Source organism: Symphalangus syndactylus, chromosome 24, assembly GCF_028878055.3.
Source record: "Symphalangus syndactylus isolate Jambi chromosome 24, NHGRI_mSymSyn1-v2.1_pri, whole genome shotgun sequence".
NCBI lineage: Eukaryota > Metazoa > Chordata > Mammalia > Primates > Hylobatidae > Symphalangus > Symphalangus syndactylus.
In genome coordinates, this window is record NC_072446.2 from 79,398,384 (window position 1) to 79,412,134 (window position 13,751).

Sequence of the window (13,751 nt, forward strand, 5' to 3'; positions counted from 1 at the left end):
TGATAGTACTGAGGAGCATTGGTCAGGAATTTTGTAGAATGTCCCCCATTGTCACTTCATGTTCTCAAGGTGAACTGTCATCTTTGATGTTCACTTGGATCATTTGGCAGAGCTACTGTTTGTCAGGTTTCTCCACTGTGAAGTTATTTTTTCTCCTTGTCAATACTGCATGTGTTCTTTTGGAGCAAGTCACTATGCAGAGCCCACACTTATGGAGTGAGGAGTTGGCTCCACCTTCTTGATGGCTGAGTGTCTACATCAAGCAGTTGTCTACATACAGCAGTTGCTGTGACTGCAATAAGACCAATAATCACTGCAATCAAAGTAAAAATGAATCTTTTGGATCTAGTTAGAACTTCTTTTAATACTTCTGTTAAAATATAGATGGATGAGGAAGCCTCCCACAGTCGGTACATGGACACAGGGATCCCCATGCCCTCTCTTGCCCTCACTAGCAGAATATGGTGCTGCCAGTCCAAAGTTGAATCAATGCAAGTAAACAATCTACAGTTTTCACAGGTTATAGTTTGGGAATCTGGTTTAAGATCTATGATTCCTACAAATAGCATATAAGGGGGTTTTACACACTACATTTCCATGGATAGAGTGATTCTAACCTTCTATGAACCTGGTCCAGGCTTTCAGTTAAATCACTATCATAGGCCATATTAATGGGCCAGATGGATGGGACCTGTGAACACGATTGAGTCTGGCCCATACAATTATGATATAATTGGCCTCGAGGGGCCCAGTCTATAATAGTTCCGAATTCATTGTTTTGTAGTACCACTGCAGTATCAGCCACACATTCTTCCCAAACTAAGACTTCTGGGCTTTTTGATTCTTTGGGGATTTCCTTGGGACCAGGCTTCCCCTTAGGCCTACATTGTAATGATCTTTGATAAGAAGGGTCCTGTAAATTGTTTATCTGTGGCCTGAGTGACATTCCACTTACCATGTGATAAGTAAATCTACTAATGGCACTGACAGTAGGTACTTCTACCAACCAATTTTGGGTTGCAGGCATTAAGCATTCTGGTGCTTTCCCCAGGCAAATAGGAAGATAATGATACCCAATGGAAATGTTTATCATCATTCCTTCTTCTTCAGGTTGGGCAAGGCCACCGTCATCTGTGGGGCCTGGTACCCATGCACTATTATTAACATATACTTCAATAGAATTATCCATCCAAGTGGCTGCCTGAATTGAGGGTGGGAAAGGCACATAGGCCCAGTAGGTATAATTAGCTGCAGCTGCTCCTGCAGACATAGGGAGACTTACCACCATTGATACAATCATTAAAGCTGCAAGCAGCATATTCTCTGGAGTTTGTGTTACCCTTGTGTTCTTCAGGCTTTTTTCAGCTAACTGTGTCAGCTTCTTTAGCTGGGCCCAGGACAGCAACTCTGCTTTCTTTGTGGATGGCAACTTCATCTTTTCTTCTGATATCACCATTTTGTTCACCTGGTGAGTTGATGGTGCTCGAGTGAGGGTTTTCCGTCTCCACGGAGGCATTTTTCCTTGCATCTCTGATGGGTTCATTGTAGAACTTCAAATGTCTAGTGGGTATCCAAACAGGAAGCTGATTTTCTCCTGGTGAAACACAAGCAAAACCTCTCCCCATGTTATCACCTTACCTATTTCCCATGTATTATTTTTGATCTTTTCACCAAATCAGTTTTTCCTCATGTGGGCTGTTCTTTCTACCAGTAACATGTTGCTCTGCAGAAGTAGTGGTCTGATTTCTATATACGTTTAAAAACTTTAAAGTATAGAGTGCTAGATTAAGTTGTATCTGGGGAGTGTTATACTCCTTACTCTCTTTTTCCTTTTTTTGTTTAACCCATTGAGCTTTGAGTGTTCTATTATTTCTTTCAATTATGGCCTGTCCTTGGGAATTATAAGGGATTCCTCTTGTATGTGTAATTTTCCACTGATTTAAGAATTTTTGAAATGCTTTGCTAGAGTATCCTGGCCCATTATCTGTTTTACTTTTTTCTGGAACTCCCATGACAGCAAAAGAAGATAATAAATGTCTTTTAACATGGGAAGTACTTTCTCCTGTCTAGCACGTTGCCCATATGAAATGTGAATAAGTATCAACTGTCACATGGACAAATGACAATTTTCCAAATGAAGGTCATTGTGTGACATCCATTTGCCCTAATGCATTAGGACATAAACCTCTGGGATTAACTCCTGCCTCCTGAGTGGCCAAGTGTAGGACTTGACACTCAGTACAATGTTGTACAATATTTTTTGCCTCTTTCCATGTGATATCAAATTTATTTTTTAATTCCGTTGCATTTACATGAGTCAGGGCATGACGTTCTTGTGCTTCCATGAAGGCAGATGATACTAGCAAGTCAGCTTGTTCATTTGCGTTCGTTAAAGGCCCTGGTAAATTAGTATGTGCTCAAGCATGAGTAATATAAAATGGGAAATTTCTTTTTCTTACAGTTTGTTGTAACAAATTAAACAGCTGATTCAACTGATCATCCATACTGTATTTGATTAGGGCTGTCTCAACATCCTTTGTAGCCTGTACTACATATGCAGAATCTGAAACAATGTTAATAGGCTGATTAAAACCTTGTAACACTGAAATGACAGCAGCCAATTCTGCTCTTTGAGCTGAGTGACATTGAGTTTCAATGACTCATTCTTTTTGCCTGGTGTAAGCCACTTTTCCCTTTCTGGAACCATCAGTAAACACCATCAGAGCATTTTCTAAAGGTTTATGTCTGTTAATTTTCGGTAAAATCCAAATAGTCAATTTTAAAAACTGGAAGATTTTTGTTCTTGGGTAATGATTATCAATAATTCCCACAAAATCAGCAAGACCAATCTGCCATGCGCCAGAATTGATAAAGGCTTATCTAACCTCTTCATTGTTTAAAGGAACAATGATTTTATCTGGGTCACTTCCACACAATTTTACTATTTGTAGTCTTGCCTGAAAAATTAATGTAGCCATTTGATCTAAGTACAATGTAATAGTCTTAACTGTACTGTGAGGAAGGAATGACCACTCCACAAGATCTGTATTTTGAACAATGATGCCTGTTGGAGAATGTGTAGTAGCAAAAATCAAAAGTTGGCATGGGGATAAGTGATCTATTCTATTTGCTTGTGCTGACTGAAATTTTTCTTCAACTAATTCAATTTCTTTAGCTGCCTCTGGAGTTAATGTTCTTTTACTATTCAAGTCCGGGTCCCCTCTCAAGATAGAGAACAAATTTGACATGGCATAAGTAGGGATTCCTAGAGTTGGCTGAATCCAATTAATATCTCCTAGCAATTTTTGAAAGTCATTTAATGTTCTTAACGTGTCTTTTCTTATTTCTATGTTTTGTGGTTTAACTTTTCTTTCCTCTACCTGCATTCCCAAATAACGAAAAGGAGTAGAGGTCTGAATCTTATCAGATGCTATTGTTAGGCCTGCGTTTGAAACCTCTGTCTGCAGAAATGTGTAACAATTAGTCTATTGTTTCTGCAGCACACAAAATATCATCAACATAATGAATAACAGTCTGAAAACTTGTCTCTAACTGGTTGAAGAACTTGAGCTACAAAAGTCTGACAAATAGTTAGACAATTAAGCATTCCCTGAGGTAACACTTTCCACTGAAATCTGGTGGCTTGTTCTTTATTACTTATGGCTGGCATAGTAAAAGCCAATTTTTCAAAATCCTGTTTTGCCAGAGGAATGGTAAAAAAGCAATCCTTCAGATCAATTATAATTAAAGGGGATCATGGCTGGAGAAGGCAACACGAGTTGGAGAGACCCCATAGTTTGAATTACCGCATTAACCGCTCTTAGGTCAGTTAGCATGAGCCATCTGCCTGATATTTTCTGAATTACAAACACAGAAGAATTCTAAAGACAGAAAATGGGTGAAACATGTCCTTTTTAAAATAGCTTTTTAACTATTTTATGTAGCACCCCGAACTTTTCCTTAGGGAGCGGCCACTGTTTGACCTATAAAGGAAGCTGCAGGGTGAGTCTGAATTCCTCCTTCACCATAGTGAACGGTAGGTTGGACAATAATGAGTGCCTGGAGCCAAGTCGCAGCGAGCCTAGTTTCACGCTACCTCCCCCAGCACTTACTCGGCTGAGGAGGAGGTGGCCATCGTGGTTTTAGCCCCAATGGCCCCAATGGTTCTGGACTTTTTCCTTTTAATTTTAATGTTTCAGGATATATTGCCTCCTGTCATTGATTGTAGTCAACATTTTGCATTGACCGAGCCATTACTGGCTCTGCTACCTATTTACAATGTGAAGTTTCCGTTCCTTTCCTGGATTTTTCCCCGCCTCTTCTTCACAATCTATTACACAGCTTTCAGGGGCATCAAAGACTGAAACGCTATCTTCTTCTATTTGAAACGGTTCTAAAGTTGCTTTAACAATGGCCCAATCATTCCATATTGTAAGTGGGATGATTTTACCTTCCCTATTTGCTTGTTTTAATTCTTTGCCAATTTTTTCCCAATCTTTTAAATCTAAAGTTCCTTGTTCTGGAAACCATGGGCAGAATCGTTCTATTGTTTGGAATAGTGTAATTAGATTTTCTGTAGAAGCTTTAATTCCCCCTTTTCTTAAGAGAATTTTAATGAAGCTGAGATAAGAGACATATTTACTTTCAGTTTGCCCCATTGTTACCCTGGGTTCCTCTGAGCGCACAAGTTTACCGCAAGGCTGACGGTGGATGCACTCAGGAATCTCTCATCCACTGTCCTCAATGCTCACATTCTTAGCATATCTTCACCCTAGACAAAGGCACCCACATTGGGTTGCAGATGAAGGGGTGGCCTGCTCCTCCACACCTGTGGGTATATCTCATCAGGTGGGATGAGAGACTGAGAAAAAAATAAGATACAAAGTATGGAGAAAGAAAAGTGGGCCCAGGGGACTGGTGCTCAGCATACCAAGGACCTGCACCTGCACCAGTCTCTGAGTTCCCTCAGTTTTTATTATTTTCATTATCTTAGCAAGAGGAATGCGGTAGGAGAGCAGGGTGATTGTAAGGAGGTCAGCAAAAAAACATGTGAGCAAAAGAATCTATGTCATAATTAAGTTCAAGGGGAAGTACTATGCCTGGATGTGCACGTAGGCCAGATTTGTGTTTCTCTCCACCCAAACGTCTCAGTGGAGTAAAGAATAACAAGGCAGCATTGCTGCCAACATGTCTCGCCTCCCGCCATAGGGAGGTTTTCCTCCTATCTCAGAATTGAACAAATGTACAATCGGGTTTTATACTGAGACATTCAGTTCCCAGGGACAGGCAGGAGACAGTGGCCTTCCTCCATCTCAACTGCAAGAGGCTTTCCTCTTTTACTAATCCACCTCAGCACAGACCCTTTATGGGTGTCGGGCTGGGGGATGGTCAGGTCTTTCTCATCCAATGAGGCCATATTTCAGACAATCACATGGGGAGAAACCTTGGACAATATCCAGCTTTCCAGGGCAGAGCTCCTTGTGGCTTTTCACAGTGCATTGTGCCCCTGGTTTATTGACACTAGAGAATGGCAATGACTTTTACCAAGCATACTGCTTGTAAACATTTTGTTAGCAAGGCACATCCTGCACAGCCCTAGATCCCTTAAACCTTGATTCCATACAACACATGTTTTTGTGAGCTCAAAGTTGGGGCTAAGTGGCTGGGGCAAAGTGACAAATTAACAGCATCTCAGCAAAGCAATTGTTCAAGGTACAGGTCAAAATGGAATTTCTTATGTCTTCCCTTTCTACATAGACACAGTAAAGTCTGATCTCTCTTTCTTTTCCTACAACGTTGATGTCTCCACCTCTGATCTACTATCACATGAATCATTCTAGCCTTCTCGCCTTGCTAATTTGTAAACTCCCACTTCACCAGTGACAGGCCTGATTCCTACCATCTGCAGGTTATGTAAGTCATTGTTTTATTCCAGATACAGATGCTGTGGTTTTACAATGGTTAACAATTGCTTCTGTTGGAAAGAACTTTATAAAATGGAATCCAATGATGAAGTATAGTTCATTTGCTTTCAGCCTACAGATTCTATTCATTTTCAAAGTGATTTAGGTCAACACCATTTTCCCTACATCTTCAGTGAGTTTTCACCTATTTTTTTGTCTTAGTCTATTTTGTGCTTCGGTAACAGAATACCTGAGGCTGGGTAATTTATAAGTAAAAAAGGTTCATTTGGCTCACAATACTGGTGGCTGGAATGTCTGAGATTGGGCAGTTGCATCTAGTGGGGCCTCAGTCTTTTTCATCTTATGGTGGAGAGTGGAAGGGGAGCAAGGGGTGCACTAGAGATCACATAGCAAAAGTGAAAGCAAGAGGGAAGCAAAGGAAGCCAGACTCCTTTTAACTAGCTACTCCTGCAGAAATTAATCGATTCCTGTGAGAGCAGAACTCACTTACCCCTGTGGGAGGGCATTAATCTGTTCATGAGGGATCCGTCACTATGACCCAAACACCTTCAACCAGGCCCCACCGCCCCACACTGCCATATTGGGGGTCAAATTTCAACATGAGTTTTTGTGGGGACAAACCACATCCAACCCATAGTAATTTGTAGCATAGTTAAATTCTTTTTCACATAATGTATTCTATCCTGGGATACTCCACATCTTGATTAATTTTATTTAATTTGAATAGAGTTTGCTTTAACCATTTGGATGTAAAATTCTGCATATTTCAACAAATGCATTGTGGTAGGTATCCCATTATTAAAGTATCATATGGAATGCTTCAACCCCCCACCCCATGGAGCCAATGGCTTCCCATCTGTGTAGTTTGCCTTCTCCAGTGTCTCATTAAATGGGGTCACACTGTGTGTGTCCTCCTCAGACTTTCTTCTTCCACTTAGCAATGTGCATGCGAGATTCACTCATGTCTTTGTGTGAGTTGATAGCTTGTTCCTTTCTATGGCTAAATAGTATTCTAGTGCATGAATGTACCACAATTTGGTTATGCATTTTAGGGAGCAAAACCTTCCTCTTCTAACGTTGTTCCAGGATTAGAGGCCTTCAAATTAACTGACAATAGATACATTGGTAGGAGAGACAATACTTGGCTTCTTGTTCCCCAAGTAACATTGTGGGAAAAAATTCATCAGATGACAGGATCTAGTTTACAAAGAGGTAAAAATAGCCCAGAAACAAGAAACAAGACTAGAATCTGATAACCCACAATGGCTATAGTTTTCCTTTAAAAAAATTTTTTTGAGACAGGGTCTGGCTCTGTCACCCAGGCTGGAGTGCAAAGGTGCAATGTCAGCTCACTGCAACCACTACCTCCTGGGTGCAAATGATCTTCCCTCCTCAGCCTCCTGATTAGCTGAGACTACAGGCACATGCCATCATGCCCAACTAATTTTTGTATTTTTGGTAGAGACAGGGTTCACCACATTGCCCAGGATGGTCTTGAACTTCTGGCCTCCCAAAGTGCTGGAATTATAGGCATGTGCCACCATGCCCGGTCATGTTACAATTTTCCATTGAAACATAAAATTTCTGTCTGTAGTAACCACCATTTTTGATCATAATCAAAGTAAGACTATTCTTGTTTTAAAAATAAGTCTAGTTTTGTTCTATTTTGCTTGATTATTTACGTAATTGCAGCAAGAACAAGCTACGACCATATAGGCGCTTTCAAGTTTCTTCGTTGGAAGTTTTCATACAGAATCTCAGATTTGACTTTTAAAGACCTTATTCGGGCTAAAAGCCAAGCTAAGAACATACTATCAAATTTCAGCTGCAGTCCTTACAGCTTTGTGTGAATTCCTCTGTTCTCTTTTTTTTTTGAGACAGAGTCTTGCTCTTTCGCCCAGGCTGGAGTGCAGTGGCGTGATCTCGGCTCACTGCAAGCTCCGCCTCCCAGGTTCACGCCATTCTCCTGCCTCAGCCTCCCAAGTAGCTGGAACTACAGGCGCCCGCCACCATGCCTGGCTAATTTTTTTGTATTTTTATTAGAGACAGGGTTTCACCATGTTAGCTAGGATGGTCTCGATCTCCTGACGTTGCGATCCATCCGCCTGGGCCTCCCAAAGTGCTAGGATTACAGGTGTGCAAACAGGAAAGGAAGTAGAATTGTTCCATATTGGTGGAACACAGAGTCAGCAGAGGTTCGAGAAGGGAGAATTTAGTCAATTGAGAAGTTCCCATGAAAGGAGCAAGATTAAGATCACACAGAGACACCTTGAAACAAAAAGCCAGGAATAACTTCCAACCCAAGAGGAGAACAGAGAGGCCTCAAAACCAGAGCTAAGATAAGAAACTTATAGCCCAAGAGTTACCTTCCAGACAAAGAAGCCTGAGATTCCAACCCAGCTTCAGAGAGTACTCACTCAAAATTTTAGTGAAACTGTAGGCTTTTTAATGAGTTAGCCATGCATGCAAAAGGCATTCCCTAAGGTGGCAGAGAAGATGGAGCCCCCATATCCAAATATAGCCAACGAGAAAGAAAGACCCCTGTTGCCAGAGCCAGTGGGCAAAGGCAACAGAAAAGGAGACAAGGGTCCTAATGGGATGAGATCCTTTCAGATTTAGGCTTATACAAACTCCTGAGAACTGGCAGGTTGACAGCCATAAATGGGGTACCAACATTTCTACTCATTGGATTACAAGTTCTCAGGCATCCAAAATGATTAACAAAATGACAATTTCTAGGGCTTCTGTGGGAGAGTATGGAAAGGTCTTTTTGAACCTTTTAATGCTGTCAATGGAAGAATGATGAGGTTCATAAATTTGGAAAGAAGACATTTCTTCATTTTTATGTTTTTTTTTTTGAGACAGAGTTTCACTCTTGTTGCCCAGGCTGGAGTGCAATGGCGTGATCTTGGTTCACTGCAACCTCCACCTCCTGGGTTCAAGCAATTCTCCTGCCTCAGCCTCCTGATTAGCTGGGATTACAGATGCCCACCACCACACCTGGCTAATTTTTTTGTATTTTTAGTAGAGATAGGTTTTCATCATGTTGTCCAGGCTCCTCTGAACCTCCTGACCCCAGGTGATCCACTCGCCTCAGCCTCCCAAAGTGCTGGGATTACAGGCATGAGCCACCACACCCAATGAGAGATTTATTTCCTATAAAGAGTTGCGGCCTGCAGGTTGTCCTTCTGACAGGCTGGGAAGCATAGCCTCCAGCTAGAAGCCAGAAACAGATGCTTCAAGGAGGAGGTAAAGGAAATAGTAATTTATGCTGAGTGGAATGGCTAAATACATTTCTTTAATAAGCTCTAGGAGGAGTCATGAATATTTATGGAAGGAGAAATGCATGCATGCGCAATTGAGTTTCTTGCTTCTTCATGGGTCCCATGTACAAAAAATGGCAGTGTTAGCATGATCCCAGGGTGGAGTTTTCAGGCGTCTGACATTAAAAAGTGAAGCAGAGAACATGAAAACTCGCTCTGTGCCTCCTCTATATGCTGGCCAGAACCTCTCCCTCATGGGTGGTCTCTTATCAGGCAAGAAAAGAGAGGTTAATATCAGTGGTGGAGCCTTTGAAGGGGCTAGTTTCTGTTAAATCCTTAAGGAAGAAAGTCTCATCATGGTTAGCAAAGGAGGGGGTATGACGATGTGTATCTGACCCCCATCATCCCATGCTAGCAAAGCTGAGAACTCAGTTTTGAAAGTTACTCTGGGGTCCCCTCAGCCAAGAGTGGATCTGTTCAGACAGTTGGGAGGGTAGAATTTCATTTTCATTTATCAGTGCTAATGGGAAAGAGTACACTGTCTCCATGGCAGCTGAATTTGCAGGAAACTCCTTTGAAGGGGTTAATGGCAGTTGTATTTTTCTAGGAGCTCTGCTTTAATTGGATAAAGTAAGTTCTGGTAAGATTTCTTCCTTTATCTTCAGTATCTCGAATGTTTTCATTTAAATAATCTTTATAACAGCTTTTGATGTCTGAGTGGATTCCCACACAGTCATTTATTGTAAGACTTTCTGATTCCTTTTTTTTCCTTTGGTCATTATGAATAGGGCTTCTGTAAATAATTGCATGGTAGCTTTTGTTTGGAAATAACATCAAAGTAATTGTCAAAATACCTAGGAATGTGATTTTTGGATTGTAAGGTGAGACTTGTTTAGCTTTAGAAAAAACTGCCCAACTTGTAATGGGGAGTAAAAAAATTTTCTATGTTTTTGGAATTCTTAGATGGGACCCTCTGTAAAAACTGACAGGTTCAAATGAGAAAAACAGAAAAGTTTAAAAACATGTATACCTTATGGATACATGGGAGATACTCAGGGAAAAAATGAGTAAATCTCCAACAGCTGGCTTTCAATTCAAGCATAAATACTATCTTCAACTTAAAGAAAGAAGATTTGAGGTGCAGTAGTGGGGAGTTAACCAGCAAAAGCACGGGAGACAAGGGTAAGATTTGTTATACAGACTTAAGTCCATGCATTCTCCATTGATAAGACTCTTTAGTGATTTAGTTATCCTTCTCTTCTTGGTGTCAAGAGAGGTAGCTTTTAAATGGGGATTTCCTTGATAGATGTAAATTTTCCTTACAGAAGTGTAACTTCTACTTTGTTTTCAGAACTTCTTTTATTAGAATTTTTTTTCAAAATAATCAGCTTGGAATAATTCTTAAGCCAAAGGGACATATATTGGGGTGGCATTTTCTGGTTTCCTACCATTACATTTTGGGGTGGCATATTTTGGTCTTATACACTGTATTCCACCAGCAATGAAAAGAGTTCTGTTTTTCCTCCAGCAATTTGTCATTTTTTAAAGAGTTTAGCAGTTCTAAGAGATATAGACCAGCTGTGCTATCTTATTGTGGTTTTCAGTTCTCTAGTTTGTTGAGCACCTTTTTGTATGTTTACTTGCCATCTGTACATCTTATTTGGTGAGGTGTCTGTTCAGATCTGTGTGCATTTTTAATTGGGCTGTTTAACTTATTGTTTAGTTTTAACAATTTTTTTATGTATTTTGATTACAAATTCTCAGATCTGTCTTTTGCAAATATTTTCTTCAATATTTGGCTTGTCTTTTTGTTCTCTTAACAAGGTCTCTTCCAGAGTATAAACTTTAAATATTAAGAAATCCACATTGTCATTTCTTCTGTGTATATCAACCTTTTGTGTCATTTGTTAAAATTCATTACCAAACCCAAAGGCACATAGCTTTTCTTCTATAGTTTCTTCTAGAAATTCTATAGTTTTGTATTTTTAGTGTAAGGATGACTTTGAGTGATTATTTGTGTAAGTTGTAAATTTGTAATATACATGCATATCATTTCTTATGGTTTCCAACTAATCATTTCCTCACTATTTTGGGGAAAGACACAGGATAGTGGGTTCTGTTAGAGTAGACAGATAACTAGACATGAACAGGAGAGGGAGCTCGTGGAAAAGGGAATGTCTGGGAAGGCGCACCTGGAGGGACCACCAAAAATTCACATATTAGTAGCATCTCTAGTGCCGGAGTGGATGGGCATTTGTCAATTGTGGGTAGGAGGGAGAAGAGGTACCTATGCAGAAAGAAACACCCTAGAACTCCTCATAACATGCCCCAGTCATCGTTCACTCTGCAATAAAAATGTCAGAATATTGTTAGCTACATGCTCATAAGAAGGCCAAAGGGAACATTCTTAAGAGAAACCTGGCACCAAAAATACAGATTAGGGCAGAGATGGACATTCAAAAGAGATAGGCAGGCACAGTAGGTACAAACATCACCGCTGTCAGCCTGCCTGGGATGGTGGAAAGGAGGCTGGTGCCAGAGTAGATTCGGATTCATCACCACACGTACCTTAACCAACAGTGAGGAGGTCCCACACGCCTAAGTGGGGCAAATGAGGGACCTAAGGCAGTAGCAGGAAAACCAAAGAAAACAGGCAGAGACTTGAGACAGGCAGGAATGTGAAGAAGTCCAAAATAAAATTCCCTGCACAGGACTCTTAGGCTGTTTTCATGCACAGTCAGCCCAGTCCTCCTCATTTTTCTACAATAAGCTCTTCAGACTGTATTTCTTTTCAATGAAGTTGTCTGCCATCTTTGTACTGCCTCTTGGTGAAAATCTTTCTTCCAAGTTAGACAAGAACTGGGACATCAGCTCTCCCCAGTAATAGCTCCATTTCAGTTTGAATTTACAGAACTGATGGGGCTTAATAACTAGCGCTCCAAGTTTAAGTGGTGCGGGAGGTGGCCAGTAGTGGACCCCAGCTGTCACACCGGGAGCAACAGGGCCCTGCATAGTCCCCATCTGCCTGCAGGTGGCATGCTGCCACGACACTGCCAGCAAGAGGGCCTGGCAGTGTTCCCAGCAGCCAGCAGGGGTATATGACTACACTGTGAGCAAGAGGGCCCTGCAGTGTCCTTAGCTGCCCGCAGGTGGCGCACGGGCACCACAACATGAGCAAGAGGACCCTGCAGTGCCCTGGTTGCCAGAAGGGGGCGTGCTGCCTCTACACTGAGCAAGAGGATCCTGTAGTGCCCCCAGCGGCCAGAAGAAGGCGTGCCCCCACTACACTGCAAGCAAGAGGGCCCAGCAGTGTCCCCAGCTGCCAGCAGGGGAGGCAGCCGTCACTACACTTGGAGCAAGAGGGCCCGGCAGTGTCCACAGGTGCCAGCAGCTGAGCATGTTTCCACTACACTGTGAGCAAGAGGGCCCTGTAACGTCCCTAGCTGCCAGTAGGCGGCGTGCCGCCACTATACTGTGAGCAAAAGGGCCCTGCGTGCCCTGGCGCCACCAGGAGGCGCTAGCCACCACTGTAAGCAAGAGGGCGCTGCAATTGCCCTAGGCGCCAGCAGGAGGCGCAGTGGCACAGCACCGTGAACAAGCAGGTCCTGTAGTGCCCGGCTTTTCAGATTACTGAGGTTCCACCTATTTGCGCTATGCCCCTGGCGACGTGCGTCTCTGTGCCTGCATCGCGTCCACCACGGCCCCCCGCCCGGCGGCGGGCGAATGTGGACCTGTGCGCCTGCACCACGCCACCCAACCCTCGGCCCGGCGGTGTGCATCTCTGCGCCTGCGCTGCACCCGCCCCGCCGGCGACCCGCCTTTGTGAGTCTCCGCCCTGCGCCGCGCCTCTCCAACGGGGCCGCGTCGCCATGCGTCTCTGCGCCTACGCCGCGCCCCCTGGCGGACGGACGGCTCGCCGCGCGTTTCTCCCCCTGCGCCGCGCCCTTGGCGGAGCCGCGGAGTGCCGCGCCTCACTGCGCCTGCGCGGTCCCGCCTCCCGTCTCTGCGCCTGCGCGGCCCGCCGCGCCTCTCTGCGACTGCTCGGTCCCGCCGCGCCTCTCTGCGCCTGCGCGGGCGCGGTGCGCCTCTCTGGGCCTGCGCGGGCGCGGTGCGCCTCTCTGCGCCTGCGCGGGAGCGGTGCGCCTCTCGGCGCCTGCGCGGGTCCGCCGCCCGTCTGCGTATGCGCGAGCCCGCCGCCCCTCTCTACGCATGCGCTTGCCCGCCGCCCGTCTCTGCGCATGCGCTTGCCCGCCGCCCGTCTGCGTATGCCGGGACCCGCCGCTCCTCTCTGCGCCTGCGCGGGCGCGGTGCGCCTCTCTGCGCCTGCGCGGGTCCTCCGCCCCTGTCTGCGCATGCGCGGGCCCGCCGCCCCTCTCTGCGCATGCGCGGGCCCGCCGCCCGTCTCTGCGCCTGCGCGGGCCCTCCGCCCCTGTCTGCGCATGACCGGGAACGCCGCCCCTCTCTGCGCCTGCGCGGGCGCGTTGCGCCTCTCTGCGCCTGCGCGGGTCCTCCGCCCCTGTCTGCGCATGCGCGGGCCCGCCGCCCCTCTCTGCGCATGCGCGGG

The 13,751-nt window shown here is 44.3% G+C and overlaps 1 protein-coding gene across 1 annotated transcript; it reads right to left on the reverse strand.

Moving 5' to 3' along the window:
- Positions 1 to 580: 580 nt before the first annotated feature.
- LOC134735854 (endogenous retrovirus group K member 19 Env polyprotein-like) lies at positions 581 to 1,318 on the reverse strand. The gene has a single exon (XM_063633561.1). It carries the CDS (start codon positions 1,316 to 1,318, stop codon positions 581 to 583), a length of 738 nt encoding a protein of 245 aa, XP_063489631.1.
- Between the last annotated feature and the right edge of the window lie 12,433 nt (positions 1,319 to 13,751).